At 40.8% G+C, this 18,202-nt stretch overlaps 1 protein-coding gene and 1 long non-coding RNA gene across 2 annotated transcripts in view; one reads left to right on the top strand and one right to left on the bottom strand.

Moving 5' to 3' along the window:
* Positions 1-5,975: 5,975 nt before the first annotated feature.
* The window catches only part of LOC102313314, a 26,230-nt gene continuing 14,003 nt past the window's right edge, over positions 5,976-18,202 (bottom strand). Inside the window, exons 2-3 of the long non-coding RNA XR_315432.3 lie at positions 12,124-12,243; positions 5,976-12,034 (exon numbers count right to left, since the gene is read on the bottom strand). This is a non-coding gene — a long non-coding RNA (uncharacterized LOC102313314). The remainder of the gene's footprint in view (positions 12,035-12,123; positions 12,244-18,202) is intronic.
* On the top strand, positions 13,370-18,196 carry stc2a (stanniocalcin 2a). Its single transcript, XM_005916414.3, has 4 exons — positions 13,370-13,525; positions 15,536-15,678; positions 16,288-16,499; positions 16,712-18,196. Exons 1-4 carry the CDS (start codon positions 13,384-13,386, stop codon positions 17,073-17,075), a joined length of 861 nt encoding a protein of 286 aa, XP_005916476.1. The 5' UTR covers positions 13,370-13,383; the 3' UTR covers positions 17,076-18,196.

Here is an 18,202-nt window from a genome sequence, read left to right on the forward strand (position 1 = left end):
AGTTGACATATTGTCAAAATAGTAGCACTTAATCAGTGAGATTTCCCCAAGGAACAAAATGTACAGAGCAAACAGAAACACCCATGCTCAGTTCATACCTCCCACGATTCACACCAGAGAATTTGAGTCCAAAAGCATTTCTGGCACATGAAATGAAGAGGCTGTACGTGGAGCCAAGCCTACAACACAGTTAATAAGCCATACACTGGTTGAAGTGAATGAGAAATGTTGGAGCTAGAAAATATTTTTTTGGAGAGACTACATTACTTTGCCTCCTTAGGGTGGTCGATTAACATTTCTTTAGTAACAACAGATCACATGACTAGAAAACTTGGGATCTTCCCTTAGTGAAACCACTGAAAGCCATTAGCAAAATCTGCAATTTATCATCTGTGTTTTGGCAACTTTTAGGTTATTGTTTTTAGCATTTCAACTGTCTGATTGACTGTTACTGCTCCCATTAAAAGGCTTCACATTTGCTCCTATCCAGGTGCAGGTGCATTTTTCTGATAGGGTTGGACTTTTCAAGAAGAGACAGCACCCAGTTATGAGCAGAAGCTCCATCCCGGCTATTTCTTTTGCTGTCCTGTTGAACCTAATTACATGCATTTCTTTTTCTAAAGACACCCTATAATTCAGTAGCTTGTAGAACCATCATTAGCAGCATTAACTTGAATTGTTTTCTGTATAACTTTATACATCCATCATGTCATTGTAGAGAAATTATGGTCCTTACTTCTTTTCAGTGTTGCCTTGGTTCATTGAGGTTCGCAGGTATTCATCTGTACACAGTTCTCTTAAGGCACCAGCACAGTCAGGGTTGTCATCTGGACTCTGACTGGGCCATTGCAACATTTTGATTAATTTCTTTTTCAATTTTTCTTTCTCAGCCATTCTGTTGTAGAGTTGCTGCTGTACTTGGGATTATTGTTCTATTGCACAATCCACATATTACCAAGCTCTAGTTGTTAGACAGATGACCTCACCTTTGACTTCACAACACTTTGGAATACAAAGGAATTCATGGCTGACCCAATGTCACTGAAAACAAGGTCATGTGGTTGCAAAACAAGCCCAAATGATCACCCCACCGCCACCATGCTTGACAGTTACTACAATTTGTTTGTCCTGATATGCTGTGTTTGGTTGATGTTGAGCATTATGGCCAAACATCTCCACATTGGTATTTTCTGTCCAAATGACATTGATCCAGAAGTCTTGTGGTCTGTTGAGTTTCAAATCTACAAGCCTAAGTTGTGCTGCTATGTTATTTTTAGAGATAGGAGGATTTTTTCTGGCAACCATACTTGTTAAGCATTTTCCTGATAGTACTGTCATGCAGTTTAACAGTTAACATGTTAAATAATAGAGGTGGGAATCACCATACATCCCACGATACGATATTATCACAATACTTAACTCACGATACGATATTATTGCAATTTTTTAAAATATTTTGCGATATTCAGATTCTGTATATAAAGGTAAACTTTATCAATATTCATTTTATCTAATAACAAAGTCTCGCACTCAGTCTTTCTCTCATTCAGTCAGTTTTATTGTTGACAAACAGAACGGTTTGTATTACAGTCTAGTCCAACTTAACTGAATGCAACCATCTGGTACAATTATAGCTATTCTGAACTATGCAATTTATGAAAACTATGCAGCCCATTCAGCAACTGAAGAATTTGAAAGTAAATTAAAACAAAATATAATTTTACATTAAATAAAAAAGTTTTAAACTTAATTAAAATAATACATGTCTTAAAGTAAAATAAGTAAACTGTCATGTTTATTGCTGCCAAAAAAAAGTTAAACACATTTGGACAGTGAAGGAATGTCAGGATTCTTGCTCAGAAAAAGGATCAACATGCTCTGAAGTCAGAGCACAAAAACCTTTTTTGTAACAAAATATCGATTTCTGCTGTCCCTGTATCGATACATTATTAGCAAACAAAATATCACGATACTACACAGTATCGATTTTTTCCCCCACCCCCATTAAATAAGTCTGTAGAGTTTGAGTTATAGCTCTTAGGCTTTTTGTAGTTGATCTGTGCATTGCATGTGGTGAATTTGCTGAGGCATCCGCTCCTGGAAAGATTGTAGCATTGTGTTAAAACACACTTCAATGCTGCAGATCAGCAAACTGCTCAAACTTCTGCTTTTATGGAGCTGGACACATATGTTGATGATCAATTAATCAAATGCATTTGCTTTGCAGCCCCTGGCGGATACTTACCCTCTTAATTCCAATGGAAGCAGTAAGTGTGTACTTGTATCCATTAAAAACAAACAAACTAAGAAATAAAGCCAGTATTTTTTAAAAGCTTTGCCACGTTCCTCTGTCCATCATGCACACTTGCAGTTTTAAGCTTTGAAGTAAAACTTCAAACGACTTCAAACAACTGTAAACGACCTCATTTTGCTTTTTAGCACATCTAATTGAAAAGCCTGGGCTTTTTTCCTCCAAAAAGCTGAGCGAAAGGATAGTATCATGGTCCGTGGGTTGGTGACCCAAAGTTTTGAGTTTTATGGCTTCAAGATTTATTCTTTGGGATTTGTGATAGTTATTATATTCATGCTCCCTGTGTATGATAGTAGTGCTTCTGAGTTTGTCATCTTGGACTCTAGTTCTAGATTTCTCTTTAGATGATAATTCTTTTCTGTGTCCCGTCCATCCTGGCCTCATCTCTGTTTTCCTTCTGTCTGCATCTTTGTCTCAAGCATCTTTGTCTGGGTCTACGTGTTAGTCATGTCCCCATGTTTATCTTCTGTTATCTCCATGTCTTAGTCTCTGTATTTGTTCGCCTTTAGAGTCAAGTCTGGGTTTCTGCTCCCATGTTCTGTTACTTCCTGTTTTATTTTGGTACCCTGTGTTCCACGTGTATTATGTTCAGTTTTGCTTCCACTGTCTCCTCAGTCTGATTAGTGTTAGCAGTCTTCGCATCTGTGGCCTGTTCCATGTTGTTCACTGCATTTATATATTGTCTGAGTCTCTTGCTGTTCCTCGTCGCAATCTCCCATTTGCTGTGTGATCCATTTGAGTCTAGTTCATGAATCCCGGCTTCTTCCTTCTCAGAATTATTTTGTATTTTGTTTTCTTTATTTTAGCAATAAAGCCGCCTGGAGTTGAAGTTTGCCTCGCCAGTCCTGCATTAGGGTCTTTTTCCTGCCTGTCACGCAGCGATTCCTGACACATAATAGATACTGGACTTTGGTTTGTATGATTTATGTGAATAATTGCTCAAATGAAAACTGAACATTTCAGATGTTTTTTTTACAGTTATCTAAAAAGTGCACCATGTCAAGGTAAAAAGTGATCATTTGCTTTTTGTTTAAAGTTTATTGCCATCATGTGGCCAAAATAGTCAGACATTACAGGCTTAATTCAAGTAAAAGAAAGAAAAGTAAAAATGTAGTTGTCATTTAAATTCTATGTAGCAAGGATTGACAGCTAATGTTAGCTTAGCTCAGTAGTTCAGTGAGCAGCTCTGCTTTATTAGAGAACATAGTTTATATTTCTAAATGATGAATGACTAAAACAAAGTATATTTTAATTCTAAGTAATTTATATGAAATGTTTTTTAAAAAAATAGTAGGTGCTAATAATATAAATATAAATAATAATATAAATAACACAAATGGTTTGTATACACATTAAACTGTGAGATATAATAAGTATATCGTTATATAAACAAATACCCATGATAAGATTTTTCTCAAACATACCTCCAGAACTGTTAAAAATCATGGAGAGATAGAAAAGCAGAAATAGAATTAGCATGTAATTAGCTTTTCATGGGTACACTACGCAGATGTAAAAAGTGTCATAATTCTCTAAGTTGCAATAACTAACAATAATTAGCTAACTTATAACAGTCCAGTCTGGTGAGTTGGTGAAATTAAGCTAGATGCCATGTAATGATCTGCCACCATGTCGCTAGCTACAGGGGGACTGTTTAGGTTAAAAATACCTATGTATCACCACAGGTAATGCCTTTTTAGGGTGAGGCTTAAATAGTTCTAAATAACAGTACACTACACACTGAGGTCCAGTCAGCACAGCATTTTGAAAGTTCTGACAGACAAGTACCAAGATGGCACCAATGCCACATGGTTGGACATATATTCTACAAAAAGACACGGGTAAGCTTAACATTCATTATGAATTCTTAGTTGGCCATTGGGTTAAAATATTAGTGTCCTAGACCCTGACCCCAGATGCTCTTTTGAACAAAATGCTTCCTGTTTTTGTGAAGTTTTACAAATTGAGCTTAAGCACACATAGTGCTAATAAAAAGCTGTGAAGTGTTGAATGAAAAAAAGATTTTTTTTTAGGTATTATATCTTTTAAACAACAAGATGAGGGAACTGTGGCATGTTGGGTGGGACAAGAGTCCAGCTAAACAGAGGAGGCTTGGACCTGGAAGTATTATTATCTGAGAGTTCATAAGTCAACCCTTAACAAGGAGACCCTTGAAGACCAGTTGCTCTTCCTTTGCCTTCCTTTACATCCTTTCCTTTCTTGTACAATGCCACTTTCAATCTCTCCTCTGTGATGATGCTAGAAGGGTGGTAATTAGTATAAGTGCACTTTTGCATGTGTGCACATGTATTTGCACAAATCTTTGTGTGTAATCTGTGTTGTAGTCCTGCTGGTGGTGGTGGGGTTGTTGGACTTCTGCTCTACGGATGTCATAATTAGGAACTGGAATTCTGTGAATTCCTGGGAAGGCTACACGGTCCTAGAAGGCTTTTCATCTGCTGCATCAGCCCTGCCCCCTCTCAGCCTCTGGCCTTATGGAAAAATACAACATGTTCCAACACACACCATCACGGCAATCAATTACCCCTAACTGTAGAAAACACATCGTAAACAACAAATATCCCAAAACATCCTACAATTGTAACCTCATGGCACTGAGGTTCACAAACATCTGTGACATGCTGGTTTGATCTGGACCCAACCACTAATTCATGAGCTGGCTAATTAACCTCAACTATTCTAAATATATCGTGTGCTTTATTTGTACCACTATAAGAAAATAGTTCCTTACTTGGTGTTTTTGTTTTCCAAACAAGAAAAAAAGTGGTAAATGCATCCTCAGCAATACAATAAAATGCTTTCCTTAAAGACAGGTACTCATATATAAGCTGGTTATATGAACACAATAACAGTCAAATGCTTTCTGCATATGCAGGCGCCAGAATAGAAACAATGCTTTCCAATCAAGCCATGTCAAACAACACTTTTCTAATGAGCTGCCTACCAGGGTTATTATTGCTCGCGGATGTTGTGTCCAAGATGTATCTGAGAAGCATAAGCTAATCAACGACCCAAATAAAAGTGTGGCTACTCCTCCTACAGAAAGTAACTGCTTATATACCAGCGATTCTTCAAACCCACATAAAGCTAAGCTGAGAATTTGGCAAAATTCACTATTTTTTACTTTGAGGTTTGGCACTACACACCAAGAGTGAGGTAGCTTTTCTAGACATTTTTGGCTGCTGATTTTCAACTTAAATGGGGGCTTTGGTGAAAAGCCTAAAATTATCCTGCTGGTTATCGTGAGGTTAACTAAATTCTTTTGCTTCATTCTGCCATGAAGTACTCGTATTGTGATTTTTGGACTCTGGTTAGAAATGGAACAACAGAGGGTTTGTTTGATATCACCAGAATTACTGATACTAATACACCTGGTGCTACTATAAAAAAGACAAAAAAACCAATAATAATAAGAGTAATACGTATTTAAGCAATTTTAGTTTTGTTTTTGGATTCTGGTTTTAGCGTTATTTTAAATTATAGCAGCAAATATTGCTTTACACCTAACATGACAAGTGGTAACTCTAAATTGCCCATAGGCGTGTATGTGGGTGTGAATGGTTGTCTGTCTCTATGTGTTAGCCCTGCGATAGACTGGCGACCTGTCCAGGGTGTACCCTGCCTCTCGCTATAAGACAGCTGGTATAGGCTCCAGCCCCCCCGCGACCCTGAAAAGGATAAGCGGAAGAGAATGGATGGACGGATGGATGACTAATAGGTTTGTTTTTAAGGTGTACTGACATTTCTGACATGTCAGTTTGTCCAAAGGTCATGTAACGCAAGAGTATTTGCACTGGGAGAAATGCATGTATCTTTACATTTGGTTGCCAATTATTTAACTGCTGCTGATCAGCAGTTGATCAAGTGCCATTTCTTGTAATATCTTGTTTGAGCCTTGTGTTTAGGGCTCTGTTGAGTTGTTTCCTTTGTGTTTTGAGTAATGAAATGGATTTAAATGTCCCTTCACATTTGGATACCTTTTAATAGCCCTGGATTGACACCCAGTGCCCAAGACCTCACAGTGCCCTTATGTGTAAAAAATCCGAACACACGGCCAAATTCAATTTAGTTTGCCAGCCTTAGTGATGCTGGAGACATCCAACCTATTAGTTTTTCACAGGTTGGCCTAACATCAGGTTTCACTGGCCTCCATGTAGGCTGGTGTTACTATGTGATGATAATTACACAATAAACATACTGAAAAGTGTAAAACGTATTTCAGCATTAATACAAAACCCTATTTATAAATCCATCAAGGTGAGGTTTCAGCCACTGAACACAGGCCTCTGTAATTCAATTACATTCAGTTCTATTTTATTTATATAGTGCCAAATAACAACAACAGTCACCTCAAGATAAAGACTCTACAATAATGATGTAATGACAGCAAAAATCTAATTGTACCGAAGCAAGATATGCCACAGGATCACGGACTGCAAGAAGTTTATGTTTGTGTAGGTTTGTGTCTGTATTTTTTGTGTGCACATTTTTATTAAAGGGCAGTGATCTGTCATGGTAGGCGTGCTGCCAGGAGATGTGGTGACAGATGAAATGAATGACATGGAAGAAGCTGTGTGGTTGAAAAATCCTTCAGAAACTAAATTAAATCAATATGACTTCACCTCAAATATATATGCATACGTCACACAGTCAGCTCATTCACGTATCTTCCATATTACCAGCAAGTGAATAAATTGATAAATGAGGTTGCCATATGCCCTCTCAAACACATTTATATGCCAGGACCAGCATTTTAGTCTTACAGTGTTCCAATGCAAGAATACTGTGAGCCAGCTTGTCTTCTAACACAGTCTAATGAGGCAGCACCAAATGACTATCCACTCTAACACTCTTTCTCTACGTGCACTTCTCTGAATATCCCCCATGTCTTGGCTGACCTGACTCTGAATATGGGTCACAGGCTACACAATCACCTTGTAATTACCAGAGAGTAAACAAGCCAAGCCAGAGGAGAAGTTTTAATGATTGTCAGGCTGCCACAAAGGACCCTTCATTTCTAATGAGGGGTAAGTGTGTCATATTATGTTGCACAATTGTTGGACCTGACCACCACGATAAATATAGCATCCCTCCAATATTATGGGATCAAGAACATTTTGGGTGATCAGTGCAATCAAACAGAAGTGTAACCTAGAAAGACTTCCTCTGCTTCGACGATGATGTCAAAGCTGACCTTACATAATAAACACTTTGCCCAATTCTTGAATCAGATGATTAATTGCTCACCAGTCTTTTCAGCAGCTATGACACTATGTGCCACCCACGTAGTCCACTCCGGCCTCATGTCTCACTCTCATTAAACAGGGCCTTTGTGTCCCAGCTGCTCTCGTTTTGTCCCAGCATGCCCACCTGTGTCTCTAGCCATGATGACATCACCTCTGACCTAATCGAGGTTAGCGCATCCAAGGTGAGGGCTCTCACAGGCAGCTACAGTCCATCTCTTTCCCCTTATCACTCAATAACTCCTTTGTGCTGGCGAGGCCTGTGGGCTTATATGGACAGTAATGAGACGGGGCACTTTGTAATCTGCCAGCACTGTAGCAATATAACCCATACAGAGCAAACTCTATAATAGCACATTGTTTGAGGCAAGTTAAGTGATGGTCTGCGATGTGGTGCTTTCACACCACTTGGAGTCACAGCCCAGAGCTGGCCTGCTGAGCTGGGCCAGTAAAACCTCTCTTTTCACGAGTCAGGTGAGTTAACACACCAAGAGACCGGGAAAAGCTTTGCAGCTTGCTGCTGAAATACTGCGAATTTGTATGCACACTCACAAAAAAAGTTTAATCTAAACACACCTAAATTCGGAATGGTCTTATAAAATAAGTTTTGAATGTGGTCAGGGTTTGGGAGATGCAAGGAGAGGAGGCAACATCTCATGCACGCACACACACACACACACACACACACACAAATGCACACAGCCATAAACTGAGCCAGATTTAGAAACTAAGATATCATATTCAGGTTCCTCGAAGACTTTGGTATGTGATATTTCACAGCTTCTTCTTCTCACAGCCCAGCACTCCTGCTTTCTCGTGCGCTTTCTATTCTGAGAGAGTTACTGAGTTATGTTTACACAGCAAAGTTTAAAATTCTGCTTTGATTTACTGCTTAGATTTTTTTTTACAGCATCGTTTTTATTAAGGTTTTTTTGTGGCTTTATTTAACAGCCCTCAGACAACGTAGCAAGTAAAGACGTGGTATGCTTGAGTAGAATTATGTCAGTGATATAGAGGTCATATGTAATCACACAGTTCCAGTGGCTCACTGGTTGGGTTGGTTTGCACAAGCGACTAACTCAGTATTAAAAACTGTTATATAGCAGTTTTATTAGCATATATTTTGGTTTTAAAGGTATAGTTTACGTTTTATCTCTCTTGCTGGGAGTTATTTGAGAAGACTGGCACCACTTGTGCACATGTCTGTACTTAGCACAAAGATAGAAAAACAGCGAGATAGTCTTGTATTACGCCCTCGGGGGAACCTCGTTTTGTCAGCATAAAACTGCACTTTACGTGTACATTAAAAAGAAAAAAAAAAAGACACAAGTTGCACGTTCAGAAATAATATCACCTGAGGTGACTTTTTTTTTTTAAGTTACTGTTTTGACAGCACGGGATACCGTAAGGTTTCGAATCAATCCTCGGTGGGGTCACTCAGGAGTTATTGTCCGGCAGTTTTCCACAACAAAGCCTGAACTTGTAACCAAATTACACACACATGCTTCCCGTAAAGCACCGTAAAGAGTCTGTAAACTAGTAACATTAATTGCTGTCACAGAAGCCTCTCTCGCAGTGAAGCGTCCCCCTAATTCACACACAAATACGCACACACTTGCACACACACCCCAGCTTGGCCTCTCTGTTGTGGTTTCATTGGTCGGTCACTTGCCAGGGCCCCAGGGGTCCCAACTCAGAACACATGTCCGCTTTCTGTATGTTTACAGTACAGCAGTCAAAGTGAATGAACGTTACGGCTGTCAAAGCACACTTGTCTCTTTTCTGGACGCTGTCACCGCAAGAAGACAATGCCTTTGTGCAATGTAAACATGAAAAATATTCTTAATACACCAAAAACAAAACACAGTTAAAAAGTAAAAATAACAGCTTTAGCTGCCACGTGAACCAGACCACAATGATGCTCACACTTTAGATGTCTCTCATCCACAAACCGTCACTGCTCTGCATGCATGCATGTAGATATACAAGTGTGCAGTCAAGATGTCAATAACAAGTGCTTGGAGGCTGATGCGCAGCATCACTGTCACATCCCCAAAATGTGAAAATAGCTCAAATCAGCACTGTAGACTTTATAGATGGCAAGACATTACTTAAAACATAGTATGTTAACCTCTGTAGTGGGTACCAAACAGTAAACCTAACCTGCTACTGACAAAGCGATTGGACTAAAGGTGCAGATTAGTCACTAAATGGAAGTTTATGTGAGATTTTTCAGTCGAATTTACAGCTGTGTTTTGAAACTATACTGCAGCTGGACAATGTCTGATCACAGCATAAGATTATCTTTAACCTTGTGCACAACATTTTAAGTCATGTCATTCATTTGGTTTGTCAAACCGCTGAATGTTCTGGCTCTCTGTGCCAATGCTTGGTGTTTTGTGTTGCATTCAAGTAAAACATTAAATATGCATTGCGCGATAGAGGTCCTCGTCTCTCCACTATTCACCAAGTAACTTTTTTTTTCATTGGTTGTACTTATTTGTATTTTTGTATTTCCTTCAGATATCTGTACCTGAGCTGAGGTAATGCAAAAATGTCCCTGTCGTGGGATCAATAAAGTCTTATGTTATCTTATCTGTAAATACTGGGATGCACAATTATATGAAAAGGATGAAAATGCCACAAAACTTGTGAACCATCTCTTGAGTTGCGATATTAGCATCAACTGCATTTATCTTGTAGGTAAAAGAAATAAATGAAAAAAATTTACATGTCTAGGTGTCCATCAGCTGGTGATTTCTCTGTTGTCTGTGTTTCTGAAACTGTATGACAGGCCCAACTAGGCTCCACATAGAGCCACTGCAAATGGGGTGTACACAGTGAAACCAAGTGAAACAAATGTTGATGCTATTGTATTTGCCTAAATATTTCACTTTATTCAACTTTGATCTTTTTTTTATTCTTATTTTTTTTTTAATGTGGTGGATGGTGAACGAAGTGACGTTATTTCTGCTTCCAAAGCGAGGCATGCCAGAAGAAGTTTGCAAACTGCTGATGTGCACTGACTCGCTGAGGACTCAGGTATTCCTGTGAAAAAGCTGCAGAAAGAAGCAAGTGCACGTGCCAAGAGTGACACTTTTGCTGAAAGTGACTGTGGCTGTTAAAATGCCAATGATCACAGCAGAAAGGTCGTTAGGTTTTTGTGCCTAAACTCTCCAGGGGTTGTTTTTCCCATACGGCCTGAATGCAGCGTCAGTAGGCAGCAGTGATGCACACGCTATTACGAGCCTGTGGTCCACTTCAGTGCCCTGATTGGGCCAAATCGAGGGTGTGTGGACAGCGTGGGCAGTTTTTAACAGACGTGAATTGAGCAGGAGACTTCACTTTGTGGTACAGACACAACTGGAAACGGATCAAGCTCTTCTCCAGACACGTGCCACTGCGCGCTATACTCCCTCCTGCGTGGACGTGATGGAAGTCGGCTGGACTTTTAAAATACTGGAGCGTTGCAATTTCCATTCCGTGCACATCAAGCTTAAGCCAATTTCTGGTACTATGTATCACTGTACATTCTATATAGCTGTGTGCTTGAATTGAATATTAATAGCATATTAAAAAAAAAATCGAGTATTAGGACAAGTAGAGAAGACAGAGTGGGGCAAGATTGTCATAAATTCATGGCAGAAAAAAAAAGTCTACCACATCCACAAGAGGAATATAATGGGAATATTGAAATGCTGAGGTTTTCTGTGCTGCATCATCTCCTAGCCAAAATACCTCCCATTTCTCAGCTGTGGTGACTTCTCCAAAGCTCATTCCACTGACTAAAAACCTCAATTAAAACGATAGATACTGCAGTCTCGAGACAATAATTATCTATATTTAGAGCTATAAGTGATCATCATTTTGGTTTAGGTTAAAGCGGGAGTCCAGTTCCCACTCTAGGCTAATTTCATTGATGGTCTAAATATAGGCTAGGTTCTTTTTTTCTTTTAGTTTCCTTTTTTTCCTTTTAGTTTTTTCCAACAGTCAGAGCCAGAGTTTCCCAGGAAAATGATTTTTTCTTTCCCTGAAAATAAATTAAATGTTATGATAAACAGATTTCAAAGTCACAGATCTATGAAATTTGGGCTGCCACAATCAGATGCATGCTTGTCTGTCTCTTCCTCTGTCTGTCCTTCACTCTCCCACACACATGCACACACATGCACACAACTTCCAATAGTTTATGGGGCATCTGAGCAGTGGCGTAATGTATTTACCTTGGGTTCTGGTCGTAGATGGGCCGTTACCACCCACCCTTCCACCCCCAACGTAGTTTGTTACACACCTCTGGGTTTTAATAGTCAACCGATGCCTGTGGTTTGAGGAGGTCTCCTTTCCTTGCACATTAGGCAAAGAGGAGAGTTGCTCAGGTTGTGGACGTGAGTGCGTTCATCCTCCTGTGTGTGAGTGTAGACAGCTGGGTTCATTACAGAATGGTCGCCCTAGTGCTGTGCTGTAATTAAAAATGAAAAGGAACAGACAATTAGTATCAGTGGGCCCCCTGGAGGCTTCAGATATAAATGCATTTCCCATATGCTGCACCTTGACGGTCATTTCCTGCTGTCCTTGCCATTTCTTTTTTCCACATGTAGCAGCCCTCTGGCATCCCAAGCCATGCACCCATGCTTGCATCACTCTACCGACTCCTATAGAGGGCTTTACCTGAAAAGCAGCAATGCCATTAGGTCACTGGAAAAATTCAGAATATGGAGACTTAATGTTCCTTCTGCAGTGAGCTTGCAGTCATTCCACATGGCATCCTCAAGTGTTGCTCTTGAAAAAGATTCCTCAAGCGTCTCCAAATGCGCAACATTGCCAGTGTTTGTCCTCTATTCTTAGATCACTCCCTGTAGTAGTGAGTAGGAACTCATTGTCACAGACTAAACTGGGAATTGTGTAACAGAGCTCTCTGTATGTAGTTCCCCATAAAAAAAAGTTAAGGAATTCTATTTATAGCAGTCAGCAGTCAGTCATAAAAGTTATTATAATCTGACTATAAATCAGTGTATGTTATTAATAGGCTGGTGTGCAATTGCCAGGCAGTTAAATTTCATTAAGCGTTTCTGTCACAGCAAACTTTGCAACCACCTTCTGTGGAAGCAGTGTTCTCACACATGTTGTCGACACTGCGCTTAATTTAAAAGCTGCCTTGGAATAATGAGTAGTAAGCTGCAGATTCACTGACATCAGATTGTTTTTTTATTGCAGAGTGTTTGGACATTACACATGTTACATTTTCCAGCATATTGGTAAGCGTAATGCGTCTTGAATCTCCCACTGCTCTGTGTATCCTATGTAAGTGTTTCCATGGCATAAGCAGACTTTCTGTTTACTTTTCATTGCTGCAATAAAAAGCAGGAACTGCAGCTTATCTTAGATCAAATCAACTAGATAAAGACTATTAAACGTCTGGTTGGGATATTGGATGTCTGAGGGTTATGCTGATTGTAGAATTCAAGTCAGCTTACTCATGAATATTGCCTTAGAGGGCCAGTTTTTATGGCAAAAAGGGGACTTTTCGCTGGACACTCCCCTAAAACCTTGGACGTGGATTTCTGCGTCTCTGATTGGTTGTAAAGCCCCGACCGACAACACCTGCTTAACTCCTTCATCCAAATTGACACCCGGGGCTCTTAGAAATATAGGCAGCATCACTTCCAGCTCGTGCATTCAGTCCAACAGCTGCCCCATAAGCCACCGAGCAGCAGCTCCGTCGATCCAAGGTGCACCCTCACCCACGCAGAGACACTCGCACTCGCCGAATCTTTGCAGTGGGGATAGAAGCTCATTGTCGGAGAAGCAATGTTTGTCAATCTGGCCGTGCTGCTGCTGCTGGTTTTGTCAGTACTGGAGCAAGTAGTGGGAACGGATAATATTGACATTTATGACACCCCCCCGGAGAAACCTGCGAGCCAGAAAGGACGCCTCTCGCTGCAGAACACAGGTAAGAAATGAGTGGCAATAGAGGTAAGAGTCGTGGGGTTTGACCGGACACGTGTTTCTCGTGGCTGCACAATTAAACCATGCAGGAGGCACGTTTAGTCGGTTTTGGCAAATCCGTTTTTAAAAAAAAATTAAAAAAAATAAAATGTTTTATTTTTATTTATTTATTTTAACTTAAATCCCGACGTTTCACTCGAGAGACGTTTTTCGATACCTGCGAAAGACGATATTTTGTAAATACTCAGATAGAAATTCAGTATGTTAGTAAACTATTAATAGAACGGCGCAAGGTAATAGGCAACGTATACGGCAGCGCATCTAGGTGTGCGTGCGCGCTTGTTAATGTGTGCGCGCGTGCCACAGCTGATTATTTCAGTGGTTAGCTGCTTAAAAAAATACATGTAAATATGTATGTCTGCGCTGTGTAGGCTGTCTCCTGATATCAGTGCTGGGTGAGGTGTGCAGGTTAGTAGAGCGGTAATGAGTGCACTAGTGCGGTGCTTGGTCTGCGCTGAAGGCAAGCTGGAGTTAATTTACTGAACCAATCCTCTGAGGCAGTAGTGCTTATTAAATACCATTAAAAAAAGGGGAAGTATGCTTCACCCAATTAACACAAAGCCCCAACACCAATACCACCACCACCATCACCTTCTCGGACTGCTGTTCTTTCCCTGGAACTTGCACTTTATATTGGGTGATTTTTACCCTCACAGACTCCAAGTCTTGGTCGAGACCGACCATGTGAACCTGTGTCAAAATATTAGAGCCTAGTTGTTATCTTTCCTCCACGCTGAAAAAAAAAAAGGGGACAAACTCCAATGCAGGTCTCTCTCTCTCTGCAGAGACCCTGGTAACACCACTGTGTAATTCAATGCAAGCTGCGGCCAAGCTCGTACGATCCAAGCACATTCCCGTGATGCCAAAACAAGCACTGCTGACAGCGGCTCACTTTTCTTGCGCACTAAAGTTCAACTCAGTGCCTACAAAACCCCCGTAGCAGCCCCCGCCCCTCTCTCCTCCAAACACACACACACACACAGCCTCACCACCACCACTACCACGAAAAAAAGAGGCTCTTTGTTGACAAGCGGGATTTCTAATAAGTCACACTTAATCCTTTATTTGCTGTGGTCGAGACAGAGTCTCCTTTTCTTGCAAACAGGGCGTAACTCTGCCTGTGAGACAAAAACTGTTCTCACGCCCATCAGTTACCAGCTCCAAAACTTATCACCTGTGTAATGATGTATTACTTAAGTTAACAGTTAACGGTTGTCAGAGCCAGACTGAACTGTAAATGCTCTGTTGCCTCACGAGGTAACTTGCCATCTGCCACATTAATCTAAAATTGATACGGGGTCCCACTGTGATTTGTGATGTGATTCTGCCCTTTTTTTTGTTTTTTTGATACTTGTATCTGATGCCTGCAGTTAAAACAAAAGAAAGGGGGAAAGAGACAAGCCTTTGATGTAAATGTGAAAAGTTCTCTTTTTTGTGCTTGCATCACTGCTGTTGCATTTTCAGTATGCACACTTGATTGGCTCTGCAAATATAAGAGTACAAGACTTGTTGATGCACATTTAGGGGGGACACTGAAATGGCTGCTTGTGTTTCCTCCACAAGTAGTTAAGGCTGTATCTGCAATGCACCATCCTATCTCAATGCTAGGCAGTGCAGATGGATTGTGGTGCAGAATGACACAGTAATATCTGTCACCAAGTGTTCCTCTGCAGGAACCCCTCAGCTTGGGGAAATTAAGACTTCCTCTCATCCCTGCACACACCCTCCCCTGCATTCTTTCTCTCTCTATTAGAGAGAACGCACATGAACAGCATCTGTGGAAATAGTTATACGCCACATCAGCTTTATGATTTGTGCAGCAATCGGTGCTGAAGTGGAGTTGTGCCTCCAAGCTGTATGGTCTTCGTTGCCAGCACGCTTGTAACGGTCTGCGTGCTTTCTATGCTGAGAGCAGATGATAAGGTCCCTCCTCTAACCTGTTCTCTGTTTCCAGCTGAGATTCAGCACTGCCTGGTGAGTGCAGGGGATGTCGGCTGCGGTGTGTTTGAGTGCTTTGAGAACAACTCCTGCGAGATACGAGGGCTACAGGAAATCTGCATGACGTTCCTGCACAACGCTGGCAAATTTGACTCTCAGGTACTAAACTAATCTGTCTGTTAGCAAAAAAGAAAATGGTAAAACAAGAGGCAGCTTTCCTTTTTATTAGTCCATTGCTTCTGAATCATCAATTTTCTTTTTAGAAGTGCGATCATACATGCCCTGAACTAATCATCTATTTCTTTTTCCCTTTCTTGACAAGTTCACATGCCTTTCAGCGGAGTGATGTGTGTACAGTTAGGACTAAGCGTCATGAGCCAGCTGGCTAGAAGCCCAGTGAGCTCCCTTTTCATACATAGCAGAGGTTGAAACCCTGCCAACCCAGGCTTGACTGGGGTGTTAATATGCCTATAGGGTCACATACTAGGAACTTACATTTCAGAAGATTTCAGTAGAAGAACAGCGGTATTTGACTACTGATTACAGAATTACATGTCCATTTTCCTTGTGAATAAAGTGTAGTTACCATTTATAGAACACAACCAAAAATACACTCCAAAACTACTAAAATAGATGTACGGTACCCACAAAATGCCAAAGCTATCTGTGTAAGTACTATACATGCAAGAGAGAAGGAACACCACATGAGCTTGCTCTATAGCTGATTTTCTAGGAACTTAAAGGGAACCCGTCTTTATGCGTACATAGGGGAAGTCCTTCATCAAGGATGCTTTGAAATGTATGGCGCATGGTCTGCGACACAAGTTCGGCTGCATCAGCAGAAAGTGCGTGTCCATTAAGGAGATGGTGTTCCAGCTCCAGAGAGAGTGCTACATCAAACACAACCTGTGCTCTGCCGCTAAGGAGAACGTGGCCGTCATGGTGGAGATGATCCATTTCCAAGATCTATTCCCCAAAGGGTAAGGGACTGATCTGGACCAGGTTTAGAGCGGTATTTTCTCTAAGCCGTCCCTTCTCTTTAATGCCAGATCTTTTTTTGAAAAAAAAATTACGATTTTGTGGATATTTTTATTTGTTCTTCTGTTGATTGTAAAGATGCATGTCAGTGAAGTCTATCCATTTGCTAGACGCTTATTGTACTTCCAAGCCTAACGTGCCTCTCTCTGCTCAGTCCATATGTAGAGCTGGTGAATATTCTCCTGAGTTGTGGAGAGGAAGTGAAGGAGGCGCTGTCACGCAGCGTCCGACTACAGTGTGAGCAGAACTGGGGGGCCCTCTGCGACAGCTTGAGCCTCTGCACCTCAATGGCCCCGTCTCCTGCCAGCACCCCAGTCGAAAACCGCCGCCACCTCATGCCTTCACAGCCTGAACCGGAGCACCCTCGCCTGCCGCGGCAAGGTGAAAAGGAGAAAGCTGGTAAGGCAGGCTTCAGCTCTCACCCACGTAACCGCAGCCAGGGACCCCGCCGTCATAGTCCGGAAGCTGGAGTGGTGGCTGAGGAGGAAGACCCCAAGGCCACCGACATCCGGAGGTGAAAGCTCAGGAAATGGACTTTTGACCTCCTACACCATTTAAAAGCCACACTTGCAGACTTGTGTACACCTTCACACAACTACAAACACACACATATTCACACACCTTTCAACACACACACACAAATTCCCATAGACTGAGCTGAAGGAAACAAGCCCCGACTTTTCCTATCCTTATTCCGCCCTTTCTAGTCATTCCAGCAGTCCCACATGGTAAATGTGCAGGGTAATCATGGTGTAGCTCATGCCAGACTGTAGGCCACATTATCATTATTATTATTATTATCATTATTATTATTATTTTAAAAATGAATAACAATTGTTGACTATTTCAGCTGTTAGGACTATTTTGGCTCTAATATAGCATTTTCTCAAATCATACTCACTGTAAGATTTGATTATATTTGTATTATTTATTTTATTCTTTATGCAAAGTTGAAATATCAATATGTACATAGAATATCTATATTTATATGAACATGTATAAATATAGTTACAATATGCAATACTGATGACATAGTATATGGTGTGCTGTCTGTCATTCTCTTCACAGTATTGCACCCATCACACAAAGGTCTGTAGATATGTAACATACACTATTTGCTGTTTTCAAAGTGGAGATATGTATTATAACTATAGATACTTGATGATTAATACAAATTGTACAGGATTTAAGTCCAGTTCTGGCACATATGAATTGTAGTGCATGACGGCCATTAAATGTGTGCATTCTTCAAAGTGTAAGTCCACTCGGAAGAGAATGAAAATGTAATGCTACGAATATGAGCAGTTAGTTCACACTTGTATGTATCGATAAGTCTCTCGCAAAGCTAGAAATAAGAGCGCAGAGACGCTTCGTCGATGTCACCCTGGCACCGCTCTCTGGGCAGCAGTCAATGGGGATCTGTATGCTTCACGAGTATTAGATATATTCTATTCACGTGTCTTACTTTAAATGCAAGTATCACACCACTCTCATTCATTGTTAATAGAGCTCTGGAAACTGTGTGTCAGAGACATTGCAGATCGGTGTCAGTGTGTTTGGTTTCAGGAGCCGTCACTCATGTTCACAAACAGCAGCTGAAATGTCAAATGTGTGACTGTCAGCTATCAGCGGCAAAGAGGATGTT

The sequence above is a fragment of the Haplochromis burtoni genome, unplaced genomic scaffold, assembly GCF_018398535.1.
Source record: "Haplochromis burtoni strain Fernald_Lab_line unplaced genomic scaffold, NCSU_Asbu1 Contig_19, whole genome shotgun sequence".
NCBI classification, from domain to species: domain Eukaryota; kingdom Metazoa; phylum Chordata; class Actinopteri; order Cichliformes; family Cichlidae; genus Haplochromis; species Haplochromis burtoni.